At 38.7% G+C, this 15,844-nt stretch overlaps 1 protein-coding gene across 1 annotated transcript; it reads left to right on the top strand.

Moving 5' to 3' along the window:
* The first annotated feature begins 12,624 nt into the window (after positions 1–12,624).
* On the top strand, positions 12,625–14,389 carry tcf21 (transcription factor 21). The gene is made up of 2 exons (XM_082144300.1): positions 12,625–13,243; positions 13,917–14,389. The coding sequence occupies exons 1-2, from the start codon at positions 12,803–12,805 to the stop codon at positions 14,004–14,006; spliced, it is 531 nt and encodes a 176-aa protein (XP_082000426.1). The 5' UTR covers positions 12,625–12,802; the 3' UTR covers positions 14,007–14,389.
* Positions 14,390–15,844: the final 1,455 nt, after the last annotated feature.

The following is a 15,844-nucleotide window of genomic DNA, read 5'->3' on the forward strand; positions in this document are numbered from 1 at the left end:
GCTGTAAATGTAACCCAATGATCCTCCTTTGTTCTACATTTGTCTTGAAAGTCATATCAAAGTCATCATGACACAGAAGTTGCGATAGATTTTTCTTTACTATTGTGATGTATATCTAAATGAAACAAGGATAAATGTTTTGCGGGACTTGATTTTGTCCATCGGAAATTGATTGGATGGTTGTGGTTTGCTGATGTCACGTGAGTGACAGGTTGTCCTGCCCTCACACTAGTAAACACGTCATCAGAGAAGAGAAAAGGAGATGATGAAGATGCAAGAGGGAAGGGAAATTATTTTGATTAAAGATTACAAGGCGTATGAATTAAAAAAATAATGATGGGTACAGATAAATCATTTAGCCTATAATAAATATTGCAATTTTCCATGAGTAATAAGAATTGTCCATTTTGAAGCAATGTACAAACTTTAAGCGGTGTACCACACTTTAAGCAGTGTAGAAATGCAAATGTTTGCATTACATGGGCTGTTTTATCTTTGTGCGATTAATGCACCTGTGTAAATGTCATTAGGAGAGGGGAAAACAGCACTCTCTTTTTACAGGCTTTGATACAATGCCATTTTCTCTCTCTTCTCTGTTACAAGAGAAGCTTCCCTCGAAGAGGTTTTGTTTTAGGTGACTAAACAAATGATTCATGTTCTCTGCTTCCCTTAGAAACTCTTTCTCAATGAGAACAAGATGTTTAGAAAGCAATGAATGGGAAAAGATGATTGTAAAAGTTGGATTTTCCAATTTAGCCTCAATCAAAGCCAGATCTGTAGTCATAATAACTTTTTTGCTTGCTTAAGCATTCATCCTGTCCACCATCTTCTCGTTTTTTGTAACCTTTTTTTTTTTACCTCTCTCATATTTAAGAAGCCTTACTTCTTTTAAATGAGGGGAACAGCACTTCCAGCCAATGTCTCTGATAACTGATCCATCACGCTGAATGTGTATGTGTGTAGTGTGTGGGTTAAAAGTTATCTGCGCAGCTGTGTATGGATGAGAGACTGCACATATGCATTATCCCAGTCTCAGACACCTGTGTGTGTAGACGAGATAGATGAATGAGAGACTGAATAAGGAAAAAGACACAAGGGAAGCGCATATATAAGTTTATTATCTTTAATCATAAAATAGATAAGAGCCATCAAACTGTCAGTAAAATTATAGATTGAATGCTTTCTTACACAAATACACGTGCACACCACATACACTCCAACTGTAAAACACTCCTTATTTCCTTTCAAACACTTCTCTTTTGTGTCAAACAGGTCTTGTGTGCCAAACCCATATACAAATCTATGAGGCATTTCAATTAGATTAAAATAGCTAATATTTCATTATTTCAAGATAAACATGAGCAACAAAAAGGAACAACGCAGAAGATGCAGAGAACTCGTACAGAGGATGGAAATAGACACACGCTTTGAGAGATAGTTTGACCTTTGACCCAAGGAGGTTTCCTAAGATGTGTAGCTCAAACACTCAACTTGTTTTCTTTCCGCCACAGACTCTTGGCCTGAACTCTGTCCACCATGTTGATGGGAAGACGATGCATTTTGGAGACATCAAGCATTTTTGTGCTTGTTTGGAAAAACTCTGACCGGCTGCACTTTGAGTGAATGTGTGGATGAATCAGATAAACTAAGTTTGAAATCTGGCCATGATGCAGATTTACTGCGCAAGTTATTCACTGACAGTTATCAAAATATTTGGCAGGAGTGCCTCTCGGATACTGAAGTTATGCTGAAGAGAAACTAGAGTGATGTTTAAGGGGAAGAATTCACATGTTGGCAAGATATTTTTTGGTGGATTCATTTCAAGGAGCAAAGCTTATGTTTGGAGCAGGTTGTTACTCTCGAATCTCCTTCGAGCTTGAGTTCAATTCAGTCAAGTTTAACATCACGTCATCAGTTGTTTGCTGATGACCCCCCCCCCCCCCCCCCCCCCAAAAAAAAAAAAAGGTTAAGGAAAAAGCAGCCTGGATAGTCTACAAAATATCTTGTTTTGCGAAAGGTGGGTTTGGAATGACAATTTCCTTTTTTTTGTGTAAACTGTTCCTTTAAGAGACAACAGCAACTATCTAGGTGTGTGAATGTGTATGTCATTAGCATGAGTGTTACTCCACACTGTATGAGTTCAACTTCGTTCATCAGCTAAATTCTGTCATGTTTATAGAGTGAGAGAAGGATGAAAGGACCGTGGGGAAGAATCGGAAAATGTATAAGGAGTTTATATGTATCAGAGTGTCTGTCTGACTATGTTGAGTGCATGTGTATGTGAGGGAGTGTGAGAGAGACTCATTATACATGCATCACTCAGTCTTGAATATCCCAAAGTGTTGGCGTTAAATAAAACGTCTCAATCATCAGTCATCGCTCACCTCATCTCTGTACAACAGAGCTCAAATACCTATTTAATGAACGTAGCTTCAGTTCCATAGAGAGAGTGTTAGAGCGTTTGTGAACATGGGAAGTGTAACGCCTGCAGCTGGTCTCTTGAGAAGCAGACACACACTTAACGCTGTGCTAGACGGACAATAAACAAAGATTAAAATGTAAATGCTGCCAACTAAACAAAATAGTAACAAATATGTTCGAAGGGAGAAAAGATTTAGCAGTTTAGCTTTTTAGAGTCACTGGTAATGACATTGCATTCAGTGGTAAGAACAGATGGAGATAATGAAAAACTGGAGAGGACGAAAGGGGCTGAAAACAAAGGGCAGTGATTGTGTTTTAATGACCCTCAATCCTCAGTTACTCCACACCTAAATGATGTGTGGCTTTACTTAGCTATACTTAAGCGACAAAGTTACCTAAATCTGACAAAACCACCTTTATGTAAAACGATGGTTTATGGTTCACCAATGTAAATGACTGTTTTTACTGTATTAAACATCTTAATGACCTAGACTATTGAATAGTATTGCATGTCTTAGATAGGTAAGTGTGTGTGTGTTGTGCCTGCGTGCATGCGTGAGTGTGTGTGTGTGTGTGTGTGTGTGTGTGTGTGTGTGTGTGTGTGTGTGTGTGTGTGTGTGTGTGTGTGGTATTCCCTATGTTATGGGGACCAAATGTCCATGACTGTTTACTGTATTAAACATCTTAATGTCCTTAGACTAGTTTTGCATGTCTTAGGTAAGTGTGTGTGTGTGTGTGTGTGTTAGGGGTAGTGTAGGGAGATAGAATATACAGTTTGTACAGTATAAAAATCATTATGTCTAAGGAATGTCCCCATAAATCATTGTGAAACCAGTGTGTGTGTAATGAAGTACATTATTGATTGATAGACTTTGCCGCTTTACTGCAACATCTCCTTGAACCATTGCCCACTTTGATGCACACGTTTAGGGTTCACACACACACACACACACACACACGCTCTCCCCAGAGACCACTTCTCTCTCCTCGTGTTCCTTCCTGTAGTAACATCCTTTTGGAAGACATTTAGAGCGCATTAGACCAACCCCATCTGACAGAGTGATGAAGGATTTTGAAGTGGCAGTTTTGGGGGTTCAGTCTCTGCTCTGACCCTTAGATTTACAAATATTGCAGTCCATTGGAAAGAGCTATATGCCACAGATTCAGATCTGACCACTTTAAATTGAGTTTTAAAGGAATAGTTCACCAAAAACATTATATTTTGTCATAATTGACTCATCCTCGTGTCGTTCCAAACCCGCATGGCTTGCTTTCTCCTTGTTTAACACAAAAGTTCTGCAGTTTTCCATGTAGTTACTATGAATGGACTAGAGGTTTGAAACTTAAAAATGACACAAAAACAGTATGAAAGTATTGTGAAAGTGGTGATTTGTGTGATTTCAAGGCTGCATTTGGTAAGCATGGTAAGCCTAAATCATAGACCGCATTGGTAACAATGGTTTCTACGATCTAATTAGGATTGCGATGCGTTTGGGAAACAATTCATTCACTTCCCTCATGAACTCTCATAAACATACCAAGGAGACATAAAAATATGTGCTGAATTTTTAGAGAAAATGTGAAGAGCAAAAGGGAATCTTGGTTATTTTAAAACACCAGCACATGATGGTTTTCTTGAGAATCCCCAAAATTAAAGGTTATTACATTGTGCTTTAAGACGTTTTAATTCAAACCTATAGAGCGTGGAGGGGAGCAGTTTAAAGGAGGGACTCCATATATGAACTGATAGGCCATGTGGATGGAAATCTATAGAAAATAAAAAGAAAGTGTGTTTGTGTGTGAGAATAGGGAGGCAGTCATGTGCAGTATCATAATGTAGGAGTTCGAGACATATTGCATTTGAGGCAGTCATCATGTCCTCTCTATCACTGCTGCGATAGGGCTTCTCCCCGGCTTGGCGGAAACCCGGCGGACTCCAGTCTGCCTTCCTGCCTGGTTATCAGCTCCACGCCGTGAGCTCAGCGCCGCAGAAGCCCAAGAGAGCTCCATCTGAACCATACTGATATCTAGGCTTCCTGGGAGTGGGTCAGAACCAACCAGAACTGCTCATTACCATAAAGATATTTGGCAGGCCAAGCTTTCAGGCTAATTTTTGGTGATAAGACAGTGTGAGGAGTGAACGTGGGAGCATATGCACACATGTATAAGCGCAGAACCCATCACATTAAACGGTAGACATCAAGATAGGGCTTTAGAGTTTCTATCGGGAAACTGACCCTTGACCTCTGATGAGGAGAAAAAAGTGCTTCATCCATCCAGATCTTTCACACTAGCATCTCCCTCCTCATATTTTTTATTGCATGATATTAATTCCTGTTTGCAGACATAAACAAGTGGTGTCAGGCTTGTCAAACAGACTGATGGAAGTATGATGCTGGAGTATGAGTTGTGTATGTGTGTTATAGTGTTTGAGCTATGAGTCACAGATGCAGCATTACGAAACAAGCAGCACAGAGCCAGCTCTCTTCCTCTCATTATCCCGCTAATGGGCCGACTGGCAAAAACACAGCCACTAATGTTGGGAAAAATCAGAAGTACAGTATGTGTGAGTGGAAAACAGAAGTTTGTGAGTGTTAGTGCTGTATAAGATTATGTGTGTCAAACATAGCCTGTTTTTAGACTTATTTCGACTTGTGTACTGTCTAAGAACAAACAAACATGAAACATATAAGGAATATTTCTTGTTGATATGGGACACTGTATGCATGAGGATGGGTTTAAGTTCCAGGCAGATCTTAGGTATGAAAATAAATCATGAGGGTGTTACTATGTGGTTGCTAAGGTATTCTGAACAAATTTAGGGCATTACAAAGGCATTATTGTGCTTTGGGTGGTTGCTAACAGTTAGGCTACATTTCATTTCACTGACTAGATATAGCCTATCTGAACCAAAAGGTTCTTCCACAGCCTAATAGGGAAGGCGTGAAGAGATTTGAAGAGAGTGACACAGTCAGGATCTTTTGAACACATGAGGCTTGATACTGGAGTTTTGCTGGGAAGTTTGGGGGTTGTTAGCCTCACTGGTCTGTGCTCTCATTCTGATGATAACACACTCTCTGTGGACACAGAAACCTTTAGCTTTATAAATTGTGCTGGCTCTGCTCATTTGAAAATATGTCCCATGTGACTCCCTCCCACAGTACTCTCATCCAAAGATTGTGTCCTTCCATTTCTGCCTCTCTTTCTATTTGTCCCGCTCTGTCATAATTACACATGTTCACATAGTATGAAGTTTCATGCACCTGGTGAGTTTGAGCATGTGTGTGCACATAGACTTTAAGCGATGAGAAGAGGAGCAGTAGGTTGAGTGTGATGAAGCTCATATAGTGGAGAGAGTCGTTTATCTCTGGCCGTGTGAGAGATATAACGTAAATAACCTCAGCCTCACACGATCGATTTATCAGACCCTCGGCTCAATCTCACAAACCGTCCCATAAACACAGCTTTGGGGTGACCCCACATCTGTCCGGCCTGGCCGTCCCCACATGCGCAACTTTAAGATGAACCCATAGAGTGTGAGCGTTAGAGAGCCTGCCTTCCTTTTATATAAACATATCTTTAAAAGAACTGCCTGGTGAGAATTATTACATTTTGAACTGTTTTCTTACCTCCTGATTGGATGAACCGCCAGTGTATTCACAGTTCTGAAGGTCACAGACAATATGCCTTGTAAAAATTCCATTCACATAATTTAGGCCTAAATTATGTTGTGTATAGGCATAATCAGTGGCAGGCGGTGCATTTCACACCTGGGCCGTCAGTGGTGTCGTACCTGAATGAATCCACCTCTTAATACGCTTTTAATAGCGCACAGACTCTTTATAATGGTGAAATTGCTGTTTTATTTTGCACCGGCAGTTACGGTGTTAACACCGGGTTGAGAGAATCGAGCGAGTGAGGCTGGTGCGTTCATGTTGTTTTGCGTTCCGATTAAAAAGTTCAGAAACAGAGCCTCCCTTGTCTGTCGTTCTTCAGACGTTACAAAAGTATGAATGTAAAAAAAAAAAAAAAAAAGTTTCGATCATAAATTTACAAGAAAAAATAAGAAGAAAATCATATTCAGCCAGGGCTGGACTGGCCATCGGCCATACCGCGCATTTGCCCGGTGGGCCGACGTGCTTTTTGGGCCGATACATGTCATACTCATACATAATTAAAAAAAAAAAAATTTAACGGCCCATAAAATGTGTACATCGGCGGCCCATTCGTTTTGTTTTGTTTTGCTTAACTGGCGACGCTGGGTTTGTGCCGGTGTAATGCAGTGGTCAAAAAAAGTCAGTGTTAGATTTTTTTTTTTTTTCTGACAGACCAGCCCATGAAACACGTAGATCAGCGGCCCATTGGTTATTTTCTTGATTGACACTGGGCTGGCCCAATCACAACTTTAAACGAGTGAGCGAGCGTGCAGCAGTGTACGTTGTATCTGTCAAAATAGTCTGCGAGATGGAGAAGAAACGCAAGGATTGTGCAGAGAAATAGCGTGAAAAAATAGAACCAGGCCCTTAAAGCAGACACTGTAAAATGTGTCAAAATATATGTTTTCTGCCCTTCATCAGCTCCTGTGATGATGATGATAGTGAGGAGGATCAGGAGAGAGATGAGAAAGTGTAGAGCCTGCGGTAAGCAGAACTACTTTCAAAACACTTAAGCTATGTCATGATCGAGTGTAGGAACCCATAACCCAGTTACAGATTATTTCCACATTGCATAGTTGACGATTACATAGACAGTATATAAAGACGATTACCGCAATTCACTAGAAATTTAATGAGAGGCGTTTGTAAACCATGTTTTCCGCCAAAATAAAAGCTTGATGCAGTTTGCGTCAAAATAAAAGATCATGTGCTTATCTCTTTCAAGTATAGAAATTGGTACAAAACTAATTATGAAAGTTTCCTTTATTTTTTAGTGCATTTGTTTTACAAAATATGGCTATTACTGTCATTGGATTAATATTATAACTATTATTAGTATGTAGTAGGTGTAATGTAAATAGACACTGTAACTAAAAGAGGTTTGAATTTTTTGTTTAATTTGCACACTGAATATGGGTTGGAGCTTTTAATTTTGAACTCTCAAAGTGCACCAGATTGATGAATTTAACATTAAAATGCACAATTTTCTCATGCCCCCGGAGTCCGGACCCCCCTAGAAGGACCGAGGTCCACCCACCACAGTTTTACCAAAAATCCTGTGAGAAACACTGGTATTGCTATGCCATTGCAGCTTATAGCTTGTTTTAGGATTCATCACTGTGGAGTATATTTCAACTGTATTAATTAATAAATGTCAAATTTTCACTTGTTCCTATACTCACTCATTACATGGCATTAGTGGTGTTAAGGAATAGGAATTGGTATGCATATAATTAAGGGCGTGCAAAGATGGGTGGTGTTTATGATCATATAGTGGGCCTGTCTGGGCCAAAATGCCCGGGACGATTTTTTTGTCCCAGTCCAGCCCTGTATTCAGCACGGGGAAAACGGGGACAAAAATAAGCAATATGTACTCATCAAAACTACTGATTATTTTTACACAAAATCGTTTCCTCAAGAAGACTTAAATTACTCTGTTGTACAGGTTATCTGTGCGTTCCAGTTCCAACAATGAGTTTTTGACTGTTATTCTGTTTTTACCCGGGACATTTCGTGACTCTGCGTTAAGCTGGATAAGGCTTAGGGATTTTTTTCCGGTAGGTTTGAAACTGCTGGGGGTCGAGGAGGGAGAGAAACATTAATTTGTGGGTTGAAAAACTATTAAATCTACAGGGATATATTTTAGTTTATGCAGTTCGCTATAAATGCTGTTTGCTCTGACTACTAGTAAAAGTACACGCTCTGACCATCCAATCAAAGGACGTGAAAATGCCCCGTTGCAGTCAAATTGAAATCTGATTGGCTGATTAAATCTGACTGATTATCTGATTGGTTAAAGTTTCATTACCATTCATTTATTTCATTTATTTTCATTTTCATTCATTTTCATTTATTTCATTACCAGGCGCCCGTATGATTGCTTCTGAAGTCCTCAAGGCAGATTTATTTGACCCTGGCAACACATGATGGCTGAAATATGATTGGATAAAAGCTCTCACATAAATAAACACTACTGGAAGCAGTGCAACCAAGAGAAAAGCTATGAAATTAAGAGAATGTACTATTTGGAATAATTGAATACACATTAATGGAAAAAATATATATTAAAGCACAAGTCAGTGATTCTGATAGTGTTTAGGCCAGCAGAGAAGGCCTTGTTGGCCCTGACGCTGTATGTATGTATGTATATATATATATATATATATATATATATATATATATATATATATATATAATTAAATTCTATTACATAATATTATTAAATTCTATTACATAATATTATTAAAAATATTTTAATAGAATTAAAATATATGAACATTTTAATATATATTGGAATGTGTCTATACATCTAAAAGAATGTGTTTGTCACACACACACACACACACACACACACACACACACACACACACGTGTGTGTGTGTGTGTGTGTGTGTGTGTGTGTGTGTGTGTGTATTTCCTTTCAGTCTTGCACTTTGTCATCTAAAATTGGAATGTGTTTGTCTTATTATTTTTAATGTTTGTGTCTGCTTGGAAAAATTCTCTGTTCTGACATTTTAGAAAAAGGAGTAGATACACCCCAAATATTAATTAATGTTTCCATCTTCATGTGAATTGTATTATGTTACCATATTCATCATTTTATAATTATCACATATTTGTCAGATTGTTTTTAGTTCTATTCTATCAGCGTTTGACTTTAGAAAAGCTTAGCAGCTTTCAGCAACACCTGCCAATGACACTCAGCAAGACTGTAGAATCTTCTATAAAGAATCTTCCTCGCAAAGTATTCTTCTCTTAAACATATTCACGTCCAGGGTTGTGTGTCCTCCCTAAAACATTGCGACAAGGCAAAACACTTGCATTCCGACTATGGACATTGACCTTGGCAGTTAGCATCTCTAATGCAGGGGAGTAACACCGCCACTCCCAGGTTCCCTACCCCAAAACACACACAAACACAAACACAAGCCACACACACATCCACAAATACAACACAGCTGCAAGACATCTTGATAATATCTGACAGCCGATCCATTCCAGGTCAGTGTTCATCCCAGACTGCACTCCATGCCCTCATCTCTTTCCTCGCTTGCGTCCATGTCCCTTGTGACACAGTAACCATCCTACAGGTCAGATGCACAGACATTACTGTATGATTATCTAAACAAAACAGCTACGTCTTCGCTAACCCACAGATTTGTCTGGTACATTCCAAAGTATTGTATGTGTCAGGCTTCCTCTTTTAAAAACAAAGTCCTTAAGCAACATTTAAAACCACACGATCCATCTATATTAAACAGTTTGTCAGTTATTAAGTCTTTCATGAGGTGTTATGTTTTTATTAAGTGACTCCACAGTGTTTGACCCAAGTGCTGCCTAACTGGATCATTTGTATTCAAGCCGGTAAATCAACATTTTTGTCTTGTTTTGTTTTTCTAATTCATCTCTTCATTTTTTTTTTTACCAAGGTTGTCACTTAAATTTTGTTCCCTTCCTAGAGTTTAGTTCTGGCCTGGAAACACCATTTGTTAGACGCCACGTTGTAGCGAGCGTGTCGTCGAAGTACATGCAAGATTAAGTGTGTGTGCAGTTGCTGTTATCTGTCATCTTGCGAATTGGGTGACCGCCTCTTCTGTTTGTGTGGGTGTGTGTGTGTGTGTGTGTGTGTGTGTGTGTGTGTGTGTGTGTGTGTGTGTGTGTGTGTGTGTGTGCTTGAGCTCTAAGTCGGATGCGGACATGTGAGTGTCCAGTTTCCAGTAACCTTTGACCCTATAGAGCTAATTAGTGATATCCCCACTAACACCACTGACATCACATTCTGTGGCATTTGTTCATTCATTTTTCATTTACAAAGACTGCTGTTCACCTGCTGCTGTCTGTCACCGTTACGCCAGAGGAACAGAAAGACAGAGAGAGCTTGGATGCAGTCAGTGATTACAAAAGAATTTTGAAATTGATATCATATATAGTCGTTATTTCCATATGCAATTCATAAAATGCAATATATATTGAATATATATTCAAATATTTTATTATGTTTTTAATTATTTTTAGCAAACATAATTTAAAGATATTTATAGTATAGATATGCTCAGTATAAAAATCAAGAAATGATTATGGCCACATACAGTTTATTATTGCTGCTGTTGTTATTATAATTCATAGTAATAATTGCCGAATTTGATAGATCTGATTTTTATGCATTTTTTCAATATAATATATTAAAATAATAAATAAATATGTAAATATTATTTATCCAGGTCATGTCTGAGTTCCTTTTTATAATGTTATTGAATGCAATATGAACTGTTCTGTATTAGTCTTTTATCTTTTTGGGTTTTAGTGTCGGTGAAGATGAGAGAGCTCAGTCTGAGAAAACAGTGGCTATTTTAAGCTCTTCACATAATGCTGCATTAGGACAGGACGATTAATCTTATATCCCACTTTTATTTTCTTTTAACCAGCCCACCCACCAGGGAGGGAAAGAGAGAGACTCACAGAGTAACAAAGACTGTACGTGACCCTATTAAAATAAACGTTTTATATACCTGCACTGAGCATTCATCTGTAAAGGTTCTTTCAATTACTTCTGCTTAAGATTATTGAAAACAACTCTCGTTTGGTTTATCACACCTGTAATCTCTGTAAAATCTGATATGCTCTTGCAAGAAACAAGATCTGTCCATTCATCTGTCAGGTTAATAAGAACTATGGCAAGGTTAAAATACCTTTGGTAATTTGCTGTGGCAGAGGGAGAGAAGAGATGCTGTTTCTAAGACACCGGAACTCTGTAGTGTCAGAGGGCAGATCTCTGGAGATTCTCTCTCTCCTTCTTGGGTAATCTCTAAACTTGCAATTAGCATGTGAACTTTATTGTTCTTTTTGCAATTGTATGCATTCATTTAATCTGTGTGTCACTATAACTAAGGGCACCTAAGGATGATGGGAACTAACTATGCTGAGGAGAGAGCAGATACCCCCGCGTGTGTCCTAGCAATCATCACCTGTTTTAAAACCACTCTTGAGTCGCCTTCAACCTCGCCACTTAGAGCTCGCCAAGATCGGGATGTTTAGGCTTGAATTAGTTGGTTGTATTAGAGACTGGTGTGGGGTACCATTAAAAAAGCAAAACATGGGGTTTGGGGACGCGGAGTATCCATTTCACGTGCCCCTCCGGAGGCGCCAGTGGGCCATTTGAGACGCTTCTCGTGGGATCCTATTAGAGGGCATCGGTGCTGAAAGCTGCACGGACTCTCCCATGAGCAATGCGCGATTACGCGTGCGGTCATCACTGTACCATTTTATGAATCACACTGTTCCAGTGCGCGCAATTGTTATTTCCGGTCAGAGACCCACCATTAAAATCCTCAGGCAAATGCCACCTGACAAAAAAAAAAAAAAAAAAAAATCTATATATCAGAACAAGTGCGGCGCCCCAGGCTGATGCTTAACGTGAAACAGACATTTCATTTAGCTTTCCTTCAGCAGTTTCCAAACTGTACAATAGCTACATCAGGACAGGAACAAAAAATATTGGTTTTTAAAAATGTATAATTATATTTTAAACGTTAACGTTTTAATAATAATAATAATATTATAACAATAATAATACATTATTAATAATAATGTAAAAAGTATTTAGAAAAAATGCCATATTGCATTAATAAGTGTGAAGATAAATTGGAAATACAGAAAAAATAATGAAAACAGTTGTTGTACTCTGCTCTTTCTACACTATTTCTTTGAAATTAAGAATTACATTTCTTGTCATTGTTTCTCAAAACGTTGTCATTTCCTCAATTTCAATTATTATTAAATACGAAGAAAAAAGCTTAATTGTGCTCGAAATGTTTTTGTCTTTATTAAAAACATTTACAATTATTTTAACTTGATTTAAAAGTATTTATAATTGCACAGAGAAGTAAAATCACAATTTTAAATGGTCTGTTTCTGCTACATGATAAATGAAAACTAGGCTATATAATGCACTATATCGCAGCAAAACTGGAGCATAATTGTATTATCTGAGCAGGTTTAGTCTTTGCTTCCACTAGGAGTATCTTGCCGCGTGCGGGGGCACGCCCCTGAGCACGAGAGATAAATGGTAAGATCCTTTAGCTCGTGAGTTACAAGTTACGGTCATCCTCAAGCTCGCGCATGACACGTTTCAACTGAAGGCAGTTGCGTTATCTCCAGGTCCATTCAGAGAACCACTACATCAAATCAGTCCTAGTTTTCTCCATCATCCTCCTCTCCAGCTAAACATGTCCACCGGCTCCATTAGCGAAGTGGATGAATTTCACGAGTCCGAGCTGCTGGATGGTCTTTTGAAATTCGGTTCCGGTAAAGACCCGGGGACATCAAACGAGAGCACGGAGGACAGCTCCAACTGCGAAGGGGCATCGGTGACAGAATGTACGGGAAAGAGGCGCAAATCATCCGCCATGCGCAAATCAGCGGCCAATGGTGTGGCCCAAGAGGGCAAGCACGTCCAGAGGAACGCAGCGAACGCGCGCGAGAGAGCGAGGATGCGCGTGCTGAGCAAAGCCTTTTCCCGGTTGAAGACGACTTTACCGTGGGTTCCGCCGGACACCAAGCTCTCCAAGCTGGACACACTGCGACTGGCCTCCAGCTACATCGCGCACCTGCGACAGATACTCGCCAATGACAAATACGAGAATGGCTACATACATCCGGTCAACCTGGTGAGAGACTTTTTTGAAAATTGGCACAAAAAAAAAAAAAAAAATAGCAAGATGCTTTTATGGTGTACTCTAGGCTATATGTACAATGTCAAATGTTTACATAATTAACAACATATTTGTTTCCAATCATTTAACAACAATTTCTGCCACCGTTATGAGCTTTCAGAATTTTTCAAATGGTCGAAAACTTTAATTCGGTAGCCTACTTTGATTTTACTTAAAGAATGCAGAAAGATAAAAAAAAAAAAAAGAGTTTGTTTATAGTGTATAAAGGTAAATTAGCAGCCCTAAAATTATAACATGTTCTGAAAAGTGTTAGGCCTTCAGAAAGATTATTTTCATGCTTTTTATTTCAACACTGTAAACATTTATATTCATGATTTATTGCAACTTTTGTGGTTCAGATAACATAACATAATATAGTTTCTATTTATTAAACCAATCTCCTTTGTTGTATTAACTAACAATAAACTATCAATATTTTTTTTATTACAGTGAATAGGCCTAGTTTATAGACAGTTACAGAATTTTGACAAAATGGTATGAAATATCACCTGTTTATAATCTCGAGGTAATGTTTACCATAAAATTAAAAAGCAACAGTACACGTTTTTCAGTTATTTGACGTGCTTACTAATTTTAATTTTACTTTCATTCATATGTTTTTCCACAGACGTGGCCGTTTATGGTGGCGGGCAAACCAGAAAATGAACTTAAAGAAATGCTGAATTCTACACGTTTATGTGGGACTACAGCTTCCTGAGACAACAGATGGACTTAAAACATGGACCTGTTTGAAATATTTTAGTTAAAAAAGAATAACATGTCATCTCCTATCCAAACACACGAGTGGGAATAACTGGGGACAACATCCTCACTCGCATTCCTGTAAAGAGAAATTGATATCTATTTAAATATTCACACTTGGGCCTTGCTGGTTCAAGGCAACAATGTGTGATTTTTTTATTCCGCTGTTTTTATAAATATTCTGTCATCACTTTTTTAATTTTTATTAAAAAACACCAGAAATCATTACTACACGTATAAGGATTTGGTGATAATATGGCGCGTGACATGCACGCGCCTTTGCTGTTGGCATCAGAATAGGCTAATTGTAAATAAAATTACTGATGTTATAGTTTCAAATGATGCAAGTTACCTCTTTGATCGAGCATGGACGGAGAGTTCATGTTTATTCACTTTGCTTTGACCTGTGTGAACCTTGTTATCATTTCGCCCCACCTTTTTCTCTCAAGATCTCTGGCGAGAGGACATGTCACCCTGCCACCCTGCCAGCAAGAGATAACATGATTAATTCCCTTAATCGGAAGAAACGTAAACCTTCTCTTTATCATGATATATCTGTCATCAGATAAGCATAGCTTTAACCGTTTTGGAAATCAGAGAGAGAGGGCTTCTAATAGAGATCTAGAAACATAGCCTAGGCTAATTCCCTCTCTGAAAAATATTTCCCTTTTTTTAAGTAGTCATGCCTTAACAAAATGTAGGCTGACGTGGTCCGTGTTTAAGGTCAGTTGTTTTTAGACCAGTAAATCGCGCGGCTCTTAATCTCACTGTGCAGCCGTTGTTTAATTTCGCGCGGGGTTGTGACCGTTATGTTTATAGCGCGCGGACAGATATTTATGCGTCACTCCTCTGAGGGGCGCGAGTTACCCGGAGTTACCGTTGATGGGACGTCCGATGTCACAGCCACGCCGCGGCCTTAAAGCTTAGAAAAACACTGCCCCCGCGCTTATAACTGTATTCCACATTAAACTAGTCATCACTGTTCTCTCACAGAATTACAGAAATCCGCGCGGTGAGACAAAACGGTTTGATGGCGCAAGACAATAACAAGCTCGCCGCCACCATCCATCACGCGCTGTTATTGTAAGGAGAGTCTGAGGGGTGATCTGTGCGAGACTGAGAGCGAGGGAGGCTTAAGCACACACACACACACACACACACACACACGCACACACACACACACACACACACACACACACACACACACACACACAGGCCAATAAAGCAGCTCTAAACATTGTGAAATCTTTTGATAAATCTTAAAATGAAATATGATTATAGAAATACTTTCCTACTTACAGTGTAAGAGTTTTTGAATGTGATGTTTCGGTTACTTTAACTGCCACAGCCTATTTAGTTATAGGCCTTCTTTAGCCTATTTTTTTTTATTATTCGTTAAGTTTTGACGCTCAGTTGGTATTTACTTGAGCATATTTTAAAGGCTAACCCAGACTGAATATTAACGTGCAAATTATTATTTAAATAGAGCTGTCATGGCGCCAATTTGTTGACCTGCCTTCAAGGCTAATGTAGGTTCCCTCACAAATTTCCTATGGGTTTTTTGGATGGTGGATTATGATTGTTTGTTTTTTTTCTTTTCTTTACAGTTAGCTACAACACACACTCACACACACACTCACACACACACACACACACACACACACAAACTTAAGTTGCTAGCAATTCTTCATGAACATAAACTCACTTGTGATTATTTAGCCCTTATAATAGCCTATACTTGAAATAAGCTTAAATATTCAAAAAATACATTTTTAAAAATGACTGTAATTTATG

This window comes from Leuciscus leuciscus, assembly GCF_965113295.1.
Source record: "Leuciscus leuciscus genome assembly, chromosome: 18".
In the NCBI taxonomy this organism is placed as follows: Eukaryota; Metazoa; Chordata; class Actinopteri; order Cypriniformes; family Leuciscidae; genus Leuciscus; species Leuciscus leuciscus.

What these genes read in the sequence shown, in the direction of transcription:
- tcf21 (XM_082144300.1), top strand. Translation starts at nt 12,803, where the DNA reads ATGTCCACCGGCTCCATTAGCGAAGTGGATGAATTTCACGAGTCCGAG. An exon ending in ACATACATCCGGTCAACCTG is followed by an intron (nt 13,244 to 13,916) that starts GTGAGAGACTTT and finishes GTTTTTCCACAG; the next exon opens with ACGTGGCCGTTTATGGTGGC.